The sequence below is a fragment of the Fusarium phalaenopsidis genome (genome assembly GCF_050370095.1).
Source record: "Fusarium phalaenopsidis strain FUZ10S chromosome Unknown contig_32330, whole genome shotgun sequence".
Taxonomy (NCBI): Eukaryota; Fungi; Ascomycota; class Sordariomycetes; order Hypocreales; family Nectriaceae; genus Fusarium; species Fusarium phalaenopsidis.
Genome location: NW_028145392.1, coordinates 176,538 through 195,401, shown reverse-complemented (window position 1 = coordinate 195,401; position 18,864 = coordinate 176,538). Strand labels below are relative to the sequence as shown.

At 52.4% G+C, this 18,864-nt stretch overlaps 3 protein-coding genes across 3 annotated transcripts; 1 reads left to right on the top strand and 2 right to left on the bottom strand.

Moving 5' to 3' along the window:
• Positions 1 to 3,995: 3,995 nt before the first annotated feature.
• LRP88_13000 (uncharacterized protein) lies at positions 3,996 to 10,724 on the bottom strand (the record flags this gene model as incomplete). The annotated part of the gene is made up of 3 exons (XM_083249384.1): positions 3,996 to 4,788; positions 5,503 to 6,587; positions 7,575 to 10,724. 3 exons carry the CDS (start codon positions 10,722 to 10,724, stop codon positions 3,996 to 3,998), a joined length of 5,028 nt encoding a protein of 1,675 aa, XP_083094869.1.
• Positions 10,725 to 12,026: 1,302 nt separating this feature from the next.
• LRP88_12999 (uncharacterized protein) lies at positions 12,027 to 14,045 on the top strand (the record flags this gene model as incomplete). The annotated part of the gene is made up of 1 exon (XM_083249383.1): positions 12,027 to 14,045. One exon carries the CDS (start codon positions 12,027 to 12,029, stop codon positions 14,043 to 14,045), a length of 2,019 nt encoding a protein of 672 aa, XP_083094868.1.
• A 3,665-nt stretch (positions 14,046 to 17,710) lies between these two features.
• On the bottom strand, positions 17,711 to 18,595 carry LRP88_12998 (uncharacterized protein; the record flags this gene model as incomplete). The annotated part of the gene is made up of 1 exon (XM_083249382.1): positions 17,711 to 18,595. One exon carries the CDS (start codon positions 18,593 to 18,595, stop codon positions 17,711 to 17,713), a length of 885 nt encoding a protein of 294 aa, XP_083094867.1.
• Between the last annotated feature and the right edge of the window lie 269 nt (positions 18,596 to 18,864).

Below are 18,864 nucleotides of genomic sequence, written 5' to 3'. Positions count from 1 at the left end.
CGCCCGTCTCGTCTTCAGGGTTGGTCGTCTAGAGTGGGGTCACCGTCCGCGGTTATTCTCAATCCTATTGGCTCGATGAAATTCCTTGTGGATACCGTCCGCGTTTAAACACAATGGCATTGGTCGCCGCTGAAAGCCACCAACAAGGGTGTAACGGTATTTCATAAGCAACATTTGGTCGGGTTTGGCCTCCAACTGGAATCGACGATCAAATCGGTAACAAAAGCAGTAAAAAAGGCCCAAATAGAGATGACTATAATCCTTTTACTGATAATCCGGTTAGCACCACTTTTCTTCATCCGTTGGTCTGATTTTTACTTGATTATTGGTCGTGGTGGAATTTTCGAGGATTTTAATCCTGCTCCTTAGCCGACCCAACAATTTTCACTAAGACTTTCACGACGCCTCAACCCTCGCCCTACAAGCAACATTGATGGCCGCCTCCAGAGCCTCCACCGTCGATACGATCTGATCAGCTCACGCGAGACAAGATCCCAAACCCCCGAGTAGAAACACGAAATAAAAACAGTGCAAGATACCCCAGACTATTCCAACCTCAACCCTGCACCTAAGAAACCGTCCACTGTAGATCCCTTAACTCGCCTGGACCCCACTACCAACGGATAGCTACTTCTAGCCCGACTAGAAACGGGTCCATAAAAGAGACGAGATACGCAGGCACAGCGTATCGGAAAGGACAGCGGAAGGAAGTATCGACGCCGAGAAGCCTCTCAGATCGACTCCTCGACTCTCACACCACCAACCCGGCAAGCACCCTCAATGAGCTCCTTAGATGTACCACGCACCCTCCATCACCATCATCATCATTGTCATTATATCACCACTAATCCAATCGCTCCCCAAATCCTGCTTATCGTCTGCATCGTAATCGTTGTCACCGCTGTAGTTGATCGCCGTCGTATCGTTTGCTCGCTATAGTCGCCCTGCCTCTCTTACTGCCTTATCTTTGAGCCCCTCTTCATTGATGATGTCGTTGAGAGTGGAGAAATTGCCGGCCCTGAATTATCAGCGGGCCCACCAAACAACCTACCCTACGCTAAGAGCAATCCTAGCATTATCGTGGTTCTTAATAATATACCCCAGCCATCTTTTTCCATTAACCACTTACTAACTTCGATACCTTTTTAGTAGTGCACTTATGTTAATCTAAATGACCAAACGAAGGATCATCAGATTTACTGCGTTTTAACCCCTAGTCATAAGATTATTCCTCACAATCCTCAAACTCCTCCATACTACCGTCGTCCTCATCCGTCATCTCCTCGATGTCATCATTAACGCCATCTAATACATCATTCTCACCCTTCGTTATTGCTTTAAAATCTCCCATGAGCTCTAGCGCCTTCTCTAATCTTTCTCCCGCTAGCATTCCATACTTCTCATCCTCCTCTCTCACGCGATCCATGGCCTCCTGCTCCCTCCGATCCAGTTCAGCCCGCTGCTTTGCTATTACCGCTCGAGTCTTTTCTAGCCGTAACTGTAAAAACTGCTTATTCTGCCTAAGCTCCGCGAGTGCCGACTCAGCATTCGACCGTAGCTGAGATATCGCATTCGCATATACTGTATTCCCTAGAGCTCCGGCAAGCTCTTCTGCATCAGCGAGAAACCGTTCCAATCCGATCGAGCTTGTACGTAGGCGATGAACAGCTGTGTGTCTAATGTTTGCGATCGAATGCAATGGTTCTTTCAGGGGCTTGCGGGTGCTGTCCCGTTCCACCGCCAACCCCTCACGCTTCAAGAGTTCCGTCCATTTATTGAGTTCTACCGATTCGGGACAATCCCAGCCACGCTTTCGCATGATATCTGGCAGAACTCGAGCCCCAAACTCGTAACAAGTAAGTTCCAGAGTCTTCTGCAGTTTTTCCATGAGCAGATGTTCCTTGGGAAACGGTAGATAAACCGGGAACAACGATGAACTGTTGACCTGGCCGTCCGTAACGTTATTCTCCCTGTCTGATCACACATCATTAGACTGCTGTAGTTTACATCAGCCATTGTTGGAACTTACCATGTGAGCCAACTGTAGTCTCCCCCCAATCTACTACTTCCTGACCGTCAGCCCATTTAGCTTGAATAATATCATCAAGCGCCGCCTCCTCGCTCCTGGTAGCTTCTGTCTCTAGCATATCCCTCGCTGTGGTCTGAGCCACGGATGGTTCGAATAGATCCGGGAAACGACGACAGGCGATTAATGTTGATTTATAGACCCCATCGGAGAGAAGCTTTAGTACGGTCTGAAGTATAGCTTCAGCGCCGTATAGGGTCACATATTGTCGGACCAAAATGTTCTTCTTCGAATAACTCTCGATAGACCTTCGTACAGGCCCAAGTTTTCGAAATTTAGCTTTCTGACCAACGAATATATCCTTTGTCGCTTGATAGATGGCCTGATCGTCCAACTGAGCAATCACTACTGAGTCCATAGTGGAAATGCTGGCAGGAGAAAGGAAGACAGGCAGGCAGGCAGGCTATAGTAGAGAACGATTAAGCTTGACCCGGTCGTGGAACATCACCCCCCCTCGGCGGTCGCACATACTGCATAACTGCATGGCTGCCTTGATGCCTGAGTTTAAAATCAGGCTCTAAAAGCCGATGTAGCATATTCCACGTCTACCCAATCAACATCGCCTTATTTATTGCTCTAAGCTAATAATGCACCTACCGGTTATTATCTCATCGAGGTAATTTGCTTCGTAGACTGACAGACGGAGTGTTCTATAACGCGCTCATCCTTCCGCCTGCTCTAAGCTCTACCACATGCAACGCTCTAGGGCCGAGCGCATCATTGTCTACTCCTCTGTGCGATGCAGGCAGATATTCTGTAAACCAGAGAACGCCGCCCTGCGCAAACAAAAATCGATCAGAGCAGTCGTTCGGCGACACCGTCTAACTGTTTCCGTCTTCTCCGAAGACCAGCTCGTCCAGAATCTCCAATACCTGCTCAGAGAGGGCATATTCCAATCAAAATACGAAGCTCGGTCTGCCTTCCCAGAGCTCTTTCCATCGCCGATAGTTCAGGAAGGGGTGGATAGGGTTATTGAATCTTTTGTGCCTGATAGAGCCGATTCTATCATGGAGGAACAAAAGACGTGGCTACGCAAGCAAGTCAACTCGGACAACGCCCCTTTAGTGGGAGCTGACTTCTGATTCTGCATTAGGCTACTCGATACCGGCATGTATTCTGATATCGAGCTTGTGTCGACCCATAAGCTATATGAACTACACCGCACAGTGGTGTGCTCCTGGTCTCCCGTGATACGTCGATCTTGCCAATATAATGCTACGAGACATCACCTGGCCGAGGCGAAAACAGCCGAATCCGGTAACGATACTGGCAAAGCTTTATTTAATTTTGGGGACGCAGACCCCCAGGCCGTCGATTGCGTGGTCCAGTTCTTTTACCTATGGGACTACAATATTCCACCGCCTATGTCTAGCGATAGTGCCGAAATGGGTGTCTCATATGCCAATAATCCGCCTGAAGAGACCGCCACCCCCGAAGGTTCCCATCTCATTCTCCATTCCAAGGTATTCACACTTGCGCATACATATGACATATCTCGCCTTGGAGATCTATCGGTGGAGAAGTTCAAGGCAGTAGCTCGATACCAGTGGGGATCTGGGTGTCTATTAGATGCGGCACGGGAAGCATATACTGCTACCCCATCTGCGGTCTCAAAGATGCGGGAGGCTATCGTGGAGACGTTCTATGAGCACCGGGAGTTGTTGGATGAGGGTTATGTTAAGGAGTTTCTGCTGGAAATGCCTCACCTGACCCTGGATATCATGACGTACATAAATAAGCCCCCGCCGTCGCTAGGGTTTGGAGCCAGCAGGTGGACTACGTGATGGTATTTCATGGGTTTTCATCACTAGCAATGAACACGCAATAGTATTTTGCGCTTCTCAATCATACTCAATGGATTGATTCAATGATAATGATGATGGTTTTATATCCAAGTCATCCCCCCATCTCAGAAAGCCTCGTTAGCTAGTCTATCGGCTTCCTTATTCATCTCCCGAGGTACCCACCAGAACAGAACCTCAACATTGACCGTATTCAAATCCTTGATAAGTTCATGCAACTCTTGGAATAGTTTTGAGTTTTTGACTGGTTTTCGATTGGCAGACTTGTACCCATTGGTTTCCCACTTGAACACCCACTCAGTCATTCCCTTGACGAGGTATTCCGAGTCCGCCTTGATGACGACTGTATGTAGCGGCCTTTCATCTCCCAGTGCCTTGATTCGTTGTAAATCTTTTGCCAGTTCGAGAGCAAGAATGCCAGCTCTCAACTCTGCGATTTGGTTTGTCACATGTGGATCGGATAATAGGACACTTCGGTTGTATTTGGACGTCTGACCAAAGAATACTCCGACAGCAGCCTTGGCATTTGCCTGACCGTTACCTCTGCAGGCGCCGTCAACTGCAATGAATATGCTGTCGACATGCGGTGCGATCCGCTCGCAGTTGCTGCAAGGATGGTCGTCTTCGCATGCCACGTGGGTCCAGTCCTCATTATCGCTGGGGACCTGGATTAAGTTCGGGTCTAGGTTGTCTCCGTAGCGTAAGTTGGGCTCGAACTTTCGATTCTGTGTCCATTCTCGGTCTTCTGGATGACAATGCGCAGCGAGCTCCATGCCGCGACTCTGGTTGCGCACAGATGGAATGATGATGGTGGGGTGGGTGGCCAGCCGAGGATAGAGACTAAGTGATAAACAAATGAGGATGAAGCCTAACAGCACGGGCAAGCCAAGGGTCGCGTAGCTGGCTCTTCATGCGATGTCTGGTCGAGCATGCAGAATTGAGACTCTTCATCAGGCTCTGGGAGATTCCAGCCGCTGCATAATGCTGCATGGCTGCCTTAGCGCCTAAGTCACCAATCAGTCACAATTAATCAGGCCTCGCAGGCCCAACATAAAAATGGTTCCACCTATCTGTCGCTCTTATTAATAGTACGTATGGCTTCACTCTAATTTCTAGCTTAGCTACCTGTTTTTAATTATTACCGAATACATGTCTACCCGCTCTTCCTTATTTACTCTCAAAGATATACCTCTATAACGGGAAGGATAATAGGTGTGGTGAGTTGTGGACGGGTGGGTAGATAGACGGACTAATTACCTGACTACGATGATTGGATATGCGGTGGGAATATAGACAATCAGACCTAGGGGTGAAAGAAAGAGGCATAACATTAAGAAGGGCTTGAGGAGTATAATCAGGCACGCACAGATACTCACCCCCCAGGTTCAAAGGGATTTCAAGACCGGCAAGGCATAAGGTCTCCAGAAGGACATAATTTTATCTATACTCCATCGAGTACGGCTAGTTTACGCTCCGTAATCATAAATCCCATACTAATTATCCTCTTATACCTACCCCATCGCACTGGCCAACGCTCGCAACCTATCCATCGCCGTCTTTGGCTTCCCCCCAAGATATTTCTTCGTCTGCTCGGCTATATGTGCCACCACCGACCGCCACGCATCCGTCGAATACACCGGCCCGCCATCGCCGGGTGGTCCATCTGGCCTGGAACCCCCCTCGTCGTTAATCCATTCGATGCTCACCATGTTCAGCCTGCTCTGTACCTCCATCATCCACTCTGGCTCTCCCGACCAGCTCGCGAAGGCGTCGTCGAGCACAATGACCTTGCTGTAGTGCACTATCGCTCGCAGCCGTTCTCCGAGGTCGACATCCATCGGCATCGGGTTCTTGTGGAACCGCCCTCGGCTGATAAAGTCTCCATCGCCATTATCCCCCGAAACCGCCGATCGGGCGAGGACCGCAATCCACCACACGAGTGGGTTGTTTCGCGGCGTCGACTTAGGCTTCCTCAACGCCTTCATAAGCAGCAGCTGGATCGGTGCCCAGACGCCCTCGAACCCTCCCTTCTCTCGCGTCCGCGCTATCGCCTTGAGATCTACCTGCCAGACCTCTTGCTCGATATCTAGGATGTCGTCGATCTGGCTCTCCGTCAACCGCATACCCATCTCCTCGAGCGTGCCCTCGTCTTGCGAATGAGCGATGAACCCCACCAGGCTCGTCCAGATGGACTGGTATCGTCGTCGCCGACTGAGGTCGTAGACGGCCGCGAGGCTCTCAAACGCACCTCGATCCTCATCTTCCCCGCTCTCATCCATGCTGTTCAATGCGGCCCGCGCCGCCCGTGGCCATCGCTCCGTCATGGCCTCTATCCCGTCCAGCCCGTTCCAGAAGGCCGACTGGATGATCATGCGCCTCTGACGATCCTGGACAAATCTGCGTCTCTGCTCTCTCGCATCCTCGCCGCCACTCCTGAACTGCACAACCTTGCGGTTCGGTGCCAGCGCTGCATCCGGCGTGGGACTCGTCGCCGATAGGTATCCGATCCAGTTCTTCTTGATTTTCCCCCAGACTTCTTCGTCTTCTTCCTCACCTGGGCGGAGGAAGTTCATTTTCTGGAGCCATCCCTCACAGGCTGCGCGGTCTGTGTCTGAAAGCCGTGTCATCCCGTGCGGAACCTCGTTATGCTCCGTGGGCAGATCTGGCTGCGTGGACCGCTCGAGTGCGATCGCGTAGAGCTGTGCCGATGCCATGTCTGAGTTTCATCTGTGTCTTTTGATCAAGAGAGGGATTCCACCGTAGCAGGTTGAGGCCCGAGATAGCTGTTGCTTGTCGTGGAAAGAAGACGGAGAGCTTCCGGCTGCTGTAGGTAATTTTATGGCTGTATATCACGTGACGCCGGAGCTCAAGCTCCCTTTTCGTCTCCATTTACATCTACACTTTCCGCAAAACGAGGCTACGAATTGCCCGCTCGACTAACCATTATTGTAAACGCAGGTGACTATATGCATGCGGCTAGTTAAGTTAGCTAAACAACTCCTGAAGAGGAGCTATCTTCTTCCGCCGTTTCTGCCGTCATACCCGTAGCTTCCGCTTCATACATTCAATTATAATTAATAAAGTTGGTCACTTATAAGGCTGTAGCGGTACGTACCGATCAATAATTGAGTCCAAAGCTAGAAAGCTTCAGAGAAAGAGGAAGAAAGTGGGGAAAAGTGCGCAACTTGGATCTAAAATGCCTAGAATATATGGAAATAACTCCATTGACTCTTGGTTTATGATATGATCTAGCTTATACTTGGCTTTGATCACTCGTGGATTTGTTATGGGATTTTGACTATGGTCTTAAGCTAGTACTAAAATTTCACCAGGGCATTCACGATTCCGTTATCTGCATCCCTACTTGACTAAATAGTGGAATCACTAATATGAAAAGCTATATATGAAACCAGATACATGACTCCAATGTACGGCCCGAGTTTCATATCCAATCGCACGAAGCTAATAGTGATATGCGACACGGCATCTACCATCCCGTTACTTCTTAACGTTCATATAGGGTAACCCTAGTTCCTATCCGACACCCACCGCTCTCACAGGTCATCTCTAGATAGAGGTAAATGTAGATATCTACGGATCTGCTTAATAGAATAGATAATATGAGATGGGTATATATTCTGTTGTGGATGGGTATTCGTTTCCTGGTTTAACACGATGGCTGCAACGGTGTCTGTCAGCTTGGCATCGTCAGGAATGCTTAAGCATGGCTTGATGATATGTGTGCAGAGAACTATGCGGCTGCCGTTCTTGGCAGTCACAGACATGACACCGTTGATCTTGTCGGGGTTGGGAAAACAGAGTACCTGCTGGCAGAAGCGGTAGTACAGCACGCAGAGGAAGCGTTGTGCCGTGATGAACGGACTACGGCTGAGCTGCTCGAACGCCTTGATGGCCCTCTTAGCCTCCACGCGGAAATGCTGGCTTTCGAGATGCCCACGGCTAATGTCACTATCGGCGAGGGTCCATGCCCAGGCAAAATAGGTCGAAACGTGCTTGATGAAGAAGCGGTGGTTCCCCGGAGGATTACAGTCTCTGCCCTGCACGGCTCTCGACTCAGCACGCACACCAGCCAGGGTAAACTCGAACACGTCCATGTCCGGCACTCTTTTCCTTCTGCCCTTCGCCGGGAAGAGCGCCAGGTACGCCGCTTCCTTGTAGCTGCGAATCAGGAGCTGTGAGAGGATTCCGAGCACGTCTTCAGCCTGCTCCCGCCTGTGGATATCCTTGCTGATGGCGAGGCTGATCACCTGGTCGATGAGGTGTCTAGACTGCCGCAACGATGCCTCTTCTAGCCAGTGTGCCTTAATGACGAGCTGTGGCACCTGCAGCAGGTCCGTGGCCCAGTCGTGGAGCCGGAGCTCATGCCAGTCCACCACGTCTCTCGGGAAGAAGGCGAACCCCCGCTGCTCTCTGGAGCGGGCCATGTCGAGACCGATCTTGCCCCCGGCAGCGGCCGCAAGGGGCGCAGACAATATCCTGGCCAGCGCGTGAGGCTGGTGGTTGATGAAATGCCGGAGAGCGAGCACCACGATGGCATAGAGCGATGCCGCTGACTGCGGCGTAGATGGGTCTCGCGCCCAGTACGACATAATGTAGTCCATGAGCCGCAGATGTTTGTCGATGTTCTGCCGCACGAACGCGTTCAAGTCCCCAGCCGCGAGCACGTAAAAGGCATCCCGGTCCGGTGTCACGGCAATGGCGCCTGGCTCGTCAGATAGTCGGTTTGCCCGCTTGATCAGTCGCCACCAAGCCTCCTCCGCCGGCCGCAGCTGAGCCGCGAGTGTTGTCGTGATGCGCAGCTCGACCCGCCAGCCGTACCCCCGTGACGGGTCCTCGAGGTTGCTGGCCATGCGCTGGATTGACTGTGATAGTGCCCGTTCCGCGTCCTGGCGGCTAGCCTTGATGTTACCCTTTCGGGCCACTGCCGCCCAGGCCTCATCGCTATGCGCGAGGTTGAAGATGTTGGGGTGTGAGAAGGCCCAGACGGCGGCCACGTTGAAGTTCCCCTCCTCTACGGTGTAGGATTGTACATACGAGACGCCGCGCCTAAATATAGGGCTAGTTCTCCTGGGCTCCGAGGTGATGGAGATGGAGTCTCGCAGCATGTGTACCGGGTACTCGGTCGTGGCGGCGCGCGGAATCCGGGGAGGCTTCCAACCCTCTCCTGCAGCCTGATCCTCCTCGCCGCCCCTTCCGCGTGGAGCTCGCCTGTCGTCTCCGTCATGATCAGCTTCAGCTTCCCCTTCCTCATCTTCCTGGCTACTACCAGTCTCGTCATCCCAGTCACCATCAGCCTCGCCCTCCACCCGCGGGGCTGCCCTCCCGAGCAGAGCCTCCCCAGAGTGCCCGTAGAGAAAACGCAAGGTGTTGTACTGGCAGCACCGCCGAGCCAGAACGGTATGCCCACTTCTCGTTGGCAGGAGCTCGGACGCCACATCGACAAGCTGGGTTTGCCTCCACGGCGTCGGTTCTGTCCTATTGTCGCCGTAGGCAGCGTTGCGACCGCGACCGCGACTACGACTGCGACTGCGACTGCGACTGCTGGCTGCCCGCTCCTGCTCGAGGCTAACGACACCACATCGGGCGCGGAAGTCTCCCAGCACCCCCGCGATGCTGCTGCCGGAGGACTGGTGCCACAGCTTGGTGTCCTTGTAGCTGCAGAGGAAAATGGCATCGCCAAACTGCCACAGCCTACTGGCATCTTCTGTCTCCCACACGCTCCCGCCGACGCCGGGCCGGAGCCCGTCAGTTGCCATGTCGCGCTCCGCACGATCGAGTGCTTCCTGCATGACGCTCCACAGCCTGGGGAGGTTCTCCTCGCTATATGGCACCTCAAAGGCCGCTCCGCGTACAGCCGCCGAGCCCGACGACTCCCTGGCGATGCGCGATGCTGCCCGGACGGAGTCATAGCTTCCAGGCAAGTGGTGCACAAAGTGTTGTCCAATCTTCTCGATGCTCGGCCTGATGAAGCCGTCAAAGAACAGCCGGTTCTGCTCCTCCCTCAGGGGCACTGGGCCCTTCTTCCGGCGCTTCTCGTCGTAGAGCCGCGGGAAGAACATATAGACCGTCCGTGGCCTTTGGTGCGCAAGCACGGTGTGCGGGATCTGGTAGATTGGAACCTGCTTGATCTTCTCCCCCACCCGTATAGGCACGCGAACGTGGATGGACTTGGAGAGGAGGAGGTTTGGCTGGGACGTGATACATATGTTCAGCGGCCCTCTCAGGCTATGCGGGTCTTTCGTGACATGTAGGAAGCTATCGATGTCGTGAACGGCGGGCGCCAGCTTCCGCTGCGGCACGTCGTCTTGGTGGAGGCAGACCTCGGCATCTGACCAGTCTTTGTCCTCGTGCCAGCCCGCGAATTGGGCCTCGAGCCGGCTAGCTGGCGGCAGCTGGTCGCGACGGAGACCTGTGACTAAAGCATCAAGGGGTCGGACGGTCCGGTCTAGGCCGAATTGTCGTGACTGCTCCTCTCGCTCGGCGAAGGATAACCCGCTGACTCTTGCGCTGGACCCAGCCCACGTCTCACGCAGGTGCAGATGGCGGCGGCAAGTTGCGAGGTGTGATGCGTCCTGGTTCTTGTGTTGATCCGCCGGGCATGACACCAGGCCCGCGGCGAGGATATAGACGATACGTCGAGCCAGTTTATCCCCTTCGTCTAAGTCTTCCTCTTCAACCCAATTATAAACTTCCTGACGTGTGGGCAGCTCCGCAGCAATCGGCTCGGCTCGTTCTTCGTCGTGCAGCGCTTCGTTTAGGGGATGCTCATTTGGGGTAATAATATTTTCGCGTGGGTCAATATTCTCCCTATCCATTATGCCGTCTAGGGCGGATAGTTAGCGGGCCAGGTGTATGTTTGGTAGAGATTAAGCGTTTGACCTCGGTAAGATCTATGACTAGACGGAGGAGGTGTTGAGCGTATATGCCACGACCTATCGTCCTCCTCTGCCGGATCGATCTGCATATCGGGGCTAAATACTAGCGAGTGGTCATTCAGCAACACATCGCTGCCCGGGACAGCTGCGTCCATTACGTTATCATCCATCGAGTCTGTCAAATTAATTTCATATAAGTGTCAGTACTATGTTAAGGCCTGCGCCTGGAAGAGCGCACCTGGTATACATTCTTTTCTGCCATATTGCCGTCTAACCAGAGGTCTAGATAAGGCTGGCTCGTCCAAATCTCTTGCTCGTCGCACCCTGGCAATCCCTGGGGAGTCATCGATCGGTGGTGACATATCCGAGCTCAGAGATGATGATGATGATGATGACTCGGGGAAGGCAGTGCCTGTTGCGACGGGGCCTGTGCTGCTGCCATTACCCAATCTGCTGGCAAACGTGCTGTTGCTAGTGCCAGAAAAGAAGTCTAACCGCAGCGTGCCAGAGCTTGCCGCTATTGGCGGCGTTCTTCTTTCGGACACTGCGGGTAAAGGCGAGCTTGACTGCAAGTATCGCAGGATGGTGTTCTAAGGTCTGGTGGCACGGGCGCTAGATAAAGACAAGGAGGAGGAAGAAACACCTCTTCCACTGTGATCCTTGGGCGTAGACCGCATTTTGGCCCTCTGACGCCCCGGGGCTATAATGACGATAGTGATATAAATGCTTGACGTCGAAATAATGCCATTGATCCAGTCTGAATATATTACCTGGGCCTTATTATAAAAATGCCGCGGGCTAAGTCTAGGGTAGTGAACAATAGAAATAAACTTGCTAAGTAACAGAAGGTCTTAGAGGTCCCCTTAAATTTCTGTATATATATGCATCAACAAGCTACACTCTAAACATGCACTAAGTCTATTATTTAATTAGATGTTAATAGAATAATAATTTCCTCTTATGCCTATTAGTTTAGCGTGCTATCACACATGTGATAGGGGGCTGGTCCCATGTAAAGGATTGATATGCTGGTCCCGACCAGGACGCTCGGCGCAAGAAGACCAGTCTAGATCATCTCAGCATGGACCATGGCGTGATATACCCCGGCAGTCTTGGGAAATTGCGGATACATTCGTCGCTTCATTAGTATCATCAACCAACCCCTTTCCTTCCTCGTCTATAATAGGAAGAAGGAGGAGGCCATGGAAAGAAGTCATACTCATCGAGAGATAGACCAGCAATATGTCACCAACAGGCAGAAAAAGGACAATTGTCCCGGCCTCCGCCGTCACAGCAGAGCCCGCTAAGCGTATCCGCTTGCCCAACTATGCCGGCGACTCTTCCAGCACGTCTAGACCTCGACCCGGGAGGCTCGGATCGTCCGCACGCCACGCTCTGGATGACAGCGGTACCACCGCGGTTCTCAGACGTGACAAGGGTTCGCGAGGGTTCTCGGGTGCGGGCTCATTGGTTGCTAATGACCCTGACGCGTCAGGGACTAGGCCAAGTCAGTCTCTCTCGCGGAAGACACTCAGCTCTGGACAGAATCCTGGCGCCGACGCGCACAGCAGCCTGCCGTCTAGCTTCCTTCCGGATTCCACCTCCCACGCCGTCTCAAGTGCAGACACTGCCAGCTTGTTAACGCAGCACACATTATCGTTGCCCGAGGCGCCGGGCGATGAGCAGGATCTCGCTGATCTGCCCGAGACCCTCTCCAGATACGAGAGGAAACTCAAGAAGTTTGTCGGCCAGTGGCACGCATCCCTCGTCAAGAAGGGCATACCGGAACATCTGGCCCATGAGCTTGCCAAGTCCTGTGTCCAGGTCAGTGACGAAGAACGCGATCCGGGGACGGACAGCCATGTGAGTCGTGCGAGGCCACTCTTTCCTCCCTTGACAGGTGCGCTCTTGAGAGGCACCCAACTCTTCCAGGCATCAACCCAGGTTTTGCCGGATGTGCTCAACAATCGAGACGATAACGAAGACGGCGACATCCCTTCACGACCACCTGCCAACCTGATTCTCACACAGGTCCCTCAGACCGATGACGAACCCGTCGTGATACAGCTGGGCGCCGTTGCGCGAGCATCAAAGCAGGGACTCGGCGGGGATGGCAAGCCGGCCACCCTGGTGGAGGCCCTGCGAGCCAAGCTCAGCTGTGGCAGACTCAAGAATCATCATCCCGAGGAGGGAGATAAGGCTTTCGACACCCTAGCCGTTGCCCGAAGGCTGCAAGAAAGGGACTTTGACGGCAGACTGTCCTCGCAGGAGATCTGCGTCATAGGCATCGCCGTCCTACATGAAGTGTTCGGCGGCCGAGGCCAGAAACGCCTCGCCGATGCACTGACGCACCTTTATGGCCGCCACCCGCGACACCATCTCGCTGACCTCGACCGCAAAGCAGGCAGGGTGGCGGACGAGATCCGCAAGGGCGGCCCGGCGACACTATCCAGCTTCACCCGACGTTGGGCCCAGGCCGTTCACCATGACAGCCCAAACATGTCGACGATCGATGATATTAGACTGATCGACATGAAGGTGTCGCTCGTCCGTGAATGGGATCGTTGGTCGAGCCCGGCCGCAGCAGGGTTAAATGGAGATATTGAAGACTTCCTCACGAGAAACGGAATAGATGCCAACGCGGGGTTGGCACTTTCAACGAGGATAGCCAAGTATCTCAGCAGGAAGCTCGGTCTTCCTGAAGGCACCTTGGCCAAGAAGATCTATGCCTGGCGACCACTGACAGTGATGGCAGACGTCTTTGGCGCTGGCAGTTACGTCTTTGTCTCCAGGAGCCTCTTTACGTGCTATAATAAGATTCGTACGACCGATGGCATTAAGAAAGAGGACAAGTTCCGTGCCATGGCGCTTGCTGTTGCAGACGAGCTTCCAGTTCTTTTGGAGATCTGCAAGGCATCATCCACGCATATCGTCCAGCCCATCCTGAACCACCTTCCTCCTGGTAATGATGGTATGCAAGATCTTCCCAGGGACTTGAGAGTGCCTGGGGTTCAGATGGCTACAGACGGTGATCTATACAACTTGCGGAAAACGTCTATACCAGAACTGCTCGGTGTTTATTCACTTCCAGCAGGTTTCGTAGAGGAATTAGGCAGTGTGACAGGCGACGCTGATACTGGGACGGCACTGATCCGCCGACAGTTTAATCTCCATGAACATCATGAGGATGGCGAAGATAGTAACGGTGATGATGATGAGGATGATGAAAGTGGGGGGGAAGAAGATGAGAATTATGATTGACACCAACCAGAGTTCAAGAGGGAAATCTGGTTGTTTGTCAAGAGCGGGACTCGATCACATATGTGATAGGGACTGGGGTCTGTATCGCTGATGAGTTTAGACGGATCACATAATGTGAAAGTGGGGCCTGGATCACACATGCGATAGTGGGGACTCAATCTCATATCTAATAGACAAACCCAACCCTAACACCTTAGTATAACACGCCGCGGTCTCACGTAGACGTGTGGCTCATCGCCCGCTTCCGCCGGTAACGAGCAAAGCAGGGTCAAGCTTTCTGTGATAATTATCACTTCCGACAACGTGGGCTTCTTCCGTACCAGGGGCCCGACGGTGGGTGGCTCGGTCGGCGCACCAGAATCTCCAAAGGGGAAACAAGAGGCGGGGGGAGAGTTGGGGACAAGTGAAAGAAAGGAAGCAGACAAGGGAACGGCTGACACATGCTTGGTGCTTGGATCCCTCAGTGAGAGTATTTGAGGCCTGTTCCTCCCCGAATCTCGCTCTTACTTGGTTTACTTGCTACCTCTACACTCCCCTATTTACACGCCGCTATATCTATCTCGCAGTGAGACCCCATTGACTTCCTCTTTATTATGGTTATACTAATGCCTCTTCTGACCTAGATCTAAGGAAGATGGCCAATGCTTGTGCTCACTCGTTCCGGATGATCAAGTCCTACAGCACCTTGATCCAGTGGGTTTGCCAGCACTGTCGCTCGGGGCCTCACTGGATGATTTTTGAGTGCAAGTACTGCAACCTTCACTTGTGCCGGCCTTGCACCCAGGCTTAATGAGAGGGACGATGACGTCGGCAATGGAATGAATAGAAATGTTCAGAATGTCACATAGACTAGAAAGAAACTACAATCCACTTCATCATGCTGTACTTCTTCCATACAAGGTCGCGATAGCATTCGAATTCATCAAATCCCATACCAGGAAACATCTCACGAATATCTTGCCATCGGGCACGAGGCACGTATTCAATGGCGAACCTCATTAATCCTTCAATATTTAGAGGCTGAGTCTGTCTATCAAACTATTAGTACCTCTTGTAAATAGCAGTTTGTAGAACATACTGAAGGTGATAATACTCCGCATGAATCTCCTGTTCGGGAACACATGGCATAGCCTTGATTATACTGTCGACTGAGACTTGTTCCCTGAACTTTGTGGCTACGTACAAGGCATGATTTTTGGTGTATTGGGAAGGAATGTGGGCCGATAGTATTTGGGGTTGAGGAGACGGACGGAACTGGAGAATATCGAGTTGACGGCAGAGTACTAACTCCCCAGAAGAAGCGACAAAGCGAATAATATCCGTTGGTAATTGATCGCGTGGTAGATCAATATAGAAAACTGGTAGCGGGTGCGATTCATTGAAGTTGATTGCGAATCCCAGGAAGTCGGTGCCACTCAATACTTTGACTACTTGTGGCGTGTCTCGAAACTCAGCCGTAATTCGCACGCATTTCGGAGCCAGTGTCGCATAGGCAAATTTTATAGGAGAAAATACCTGAACGATTCTAAACGGTTAGGGGAGCCCGGCTGATAGTGAGTAACTCACAATGTACAGGGCGGTTTTCCTGGTAACATGATTCGTTTTGTTTGTTTTTCACGACAACGCGCGTTGAAATCGCAAAAGTTGGTAGTTTGAAGGAAGGAAAAAATGGGCTCTAGCCTCTTCGGAATTTCGAGGCAGAATACTGCACGCTCTGTGAGATGTACATAGGCAATGCCAGATGGCCAAGGCGCATCACCACCTGGGAAGTGAGTCTGAACCAAGTACGAAAATGGGCAATAGTACTGGTAATAATGTTCCATGGGGGACAACGTCGCCATTGGACCGCCGTTCGTAGTGGGACGTGAAAGTGTCTAAACAATTGGCAAGAGCAGGTGAGGCAAGGGTTGGGGTATCTGAGCGCGGTCAAGCGCTCTTATGGATGCCATTCTTAGTCTGGAACATGAAGGGGGCTGCACTTCCGCTTCTGTTGCCGTGTCATGCGCAAGGGTGGTATAAACCAACAACGCCTCAATAGCATGGGTGTGGGCCACTCGTGCATGGACTGTGATCTTGAAGGGGGCGTGTATCTCGGGTTGAGCTGACCAGTCCGCCCCACCTCTTCAGTCGATCGCCGGGTCCTTAACTTGGCTAGGCGCAAGCTCCTACTGCATGTCTCCCCACGAAAACTCGTTGCTTCTGCTGCTCTCCTGTCGCGGCAATTCTCCTCCCAGCTGAGGTCCAGGGAGACAACTTATTGTATCAATTGGAGTAGCTTCCTGTCACATATCTGAGCCATGCCCCGACTCAACCTTCAGTCTAATAACCAGGCTCTCCATCTCCGTCCCCAAGTCAAAGTCGTTGTCTTTTCCCCTTAGATAAGCCCATTGATGGCGTTTCTCCCACCCAATCCACACTTCCTGAGTTAGGGGAGCCGGATCATCCATTGTCTTGCGCGCTCCTAGCACCTTACGGGCTTCGAGCTGATCGAGTGTTTGGACTAGAACCAGTTTCAATTCACCCTCTTGCATCTCCTCTAGATTCGTAACAAGTGTCTTGTTCATCCCCCCGCCAATGCATGCTAGTATCTTCAGATATCGTAGATCGGTCCGGAAATCCGTGTCGATCCCTACACCATTGAGCCGCGTTTTGATATCTTCGAATGACGGTTGTGGTTCGTCTTCTGCCTCGTTGGGTTCATGGTAAAACTCGTGTAAATCCCAACATCGAGCCCACTCTGCTGGGGGGCGTTGAGATACTGCTTCGTAGAAGATGGTCTCGTAAGAGCAAGACTTTAGTCGCATGCGTAAGGTCTGTTGCCAATCCTTCGTGGGGTTCTGGGAATGGCATCTGCTGGCGATTGTGACGAGGGTAAATAAGTTCTGACCATCCATCTTGGGGGAAGGGGAATGCCCTGAGTTCCGCCGCTGATGGGCGCAAGACGAATATATTTGTACCTGCACCGGCGAAGCACGATACGGGTGTTTCTCCGCCGGGCTCCAAGATCGTCCCAAGGCACCGGTCCGTGCCGGAGCTGGCCGCGGCGTAAATGGTGCGGCCATCTGAACTTTGGTGACGTTCGCCAATCCGGGATCGTCCCACCAGGCTTCTCGCTGCTCAAGACGCATGCGGTCAGCACGATCCCTCCATGGGCTACCCTCCTACATGCGCCTGAAAGGTCCACCCCCACCTTCTCAGCGATGTACGACGGTATCCTGCACCCATCCAATTGCGGTAGTTTGAAGCGGGGTCTGGAACAAGATTTCGGAGGTTGCACTTCTGCCTGTATTGCTGGAAAATGGTTACCTCTACAGGTATAAATCAGCTGGGCCGGCTTCTCTGTTAACCTAAGATAACACCACTTAACACCATTAATCATTCAACACCATTCAACACCATTCAACACCATCCAACACCACTCAACACCAGGACAAGATGACTTGCCCAAACCAAGCTTGCAAGAAGAACAATGTTTCAGGCAGAGATAAATGCGAATATTGCGGCACGGATCTGCCCAAGACTATTTGATTCAGGCCAAAGGTGCGATTTCTTACTTACAAGGAGTGAGCAGTATACTAATCCATACAGGTAGATGGTTATTGTCACGAGTTTGGTCCACATCCCAGTCCCAAACAGACAATTCCAGTGCTCTCTGCCACACCACCCTACTCTTCTCCAGCTTCCAATTCCCTTAGCAGGCCTTCCCCACGCTCATTGAGGGAAGGGTACATCGAAAGCGCATAGTAATCTGACCAGAATTTATGTGCATCTAGATGCTCCTTTATGTGCTCCTCCATGTGCTTGCGCAGTAAAAGCTTCCACTCTCGGTCGTAGTCGCTTTGAACAATCGTGAGTGCCGTTGACTCCCACCATGCCGGAAAGTAGCCGCTTGCCTCCCAGTCAATAATGCCCGAAATGTTTCCGTCCTGTATGATGATGTTGTCGGTGGACAAGTCCCCATGTGTAAATGTATATGGGGCCGCAGGCGGCATGCGTTTCCGGAGGCGACCGGACGCTTTTTCGGAGAGCCAAGGTAATGCCTTCGCCATTTCTTCCCAGAGCTGATCGTCCGAGGTAAACGGCCCATGGGGGAGACCATAGCCATTTCGAAAGAGGAAAGCTGAGTACAATGGCTGGTTCCCAAGGCTTTCCAATCGAGGCGACTGAAGGCTTCGGAGCTCGGCCAGGTGTCCAGCAGCCTGCTCGGCAATGCGATGTCTGTCAAGTTCCGACATGCCAGGCCAGATCTTCGTCAGAGGCTCGCCGGGGACACGATCCATGGCTAGGAAATAGCGGTCGGGTTCTTCGGTCCAGTCTTTGATGATTCCAGGAACAGGAATTGCCGTATTGGACCTGATGAATCCAAGGGCCGCGGCTTCGAAGTTAGGCGGTTTCGTGGATCGCTCTTTAATAACCATTCTCGATCCAACTGACCACACACCACGATCGCTCACAGCATAGTCAAGCTTTACGTGGCTATGGTAACAGCACGCCTCCTGACGTTGAGATGACCAGCTACAGGCGGTGCAGAAAGCGTCTGTAGTAGCCATGTTGGCACCGTTTTGGAGCGGTGGTTGGGTGTGTAATCGCAGAAGAGAATCGTGGCATGAAGCACCGCGCCCTTCAGCCACGGATATTTAAAGCACCGATGCCTGTCGGATTATCTTATCGATATAGATAATAGATAAGAGGAGGGCAAGAATTAGGTTAGCCACAAACCGCAAGCCATAAGTCACAAGCCACAGATGTTGAAAGACGCCACGTGATTCACCAGCAACCATCCCGGAAACGTGGCCATGGCGCTTCCGACGACGGTTGG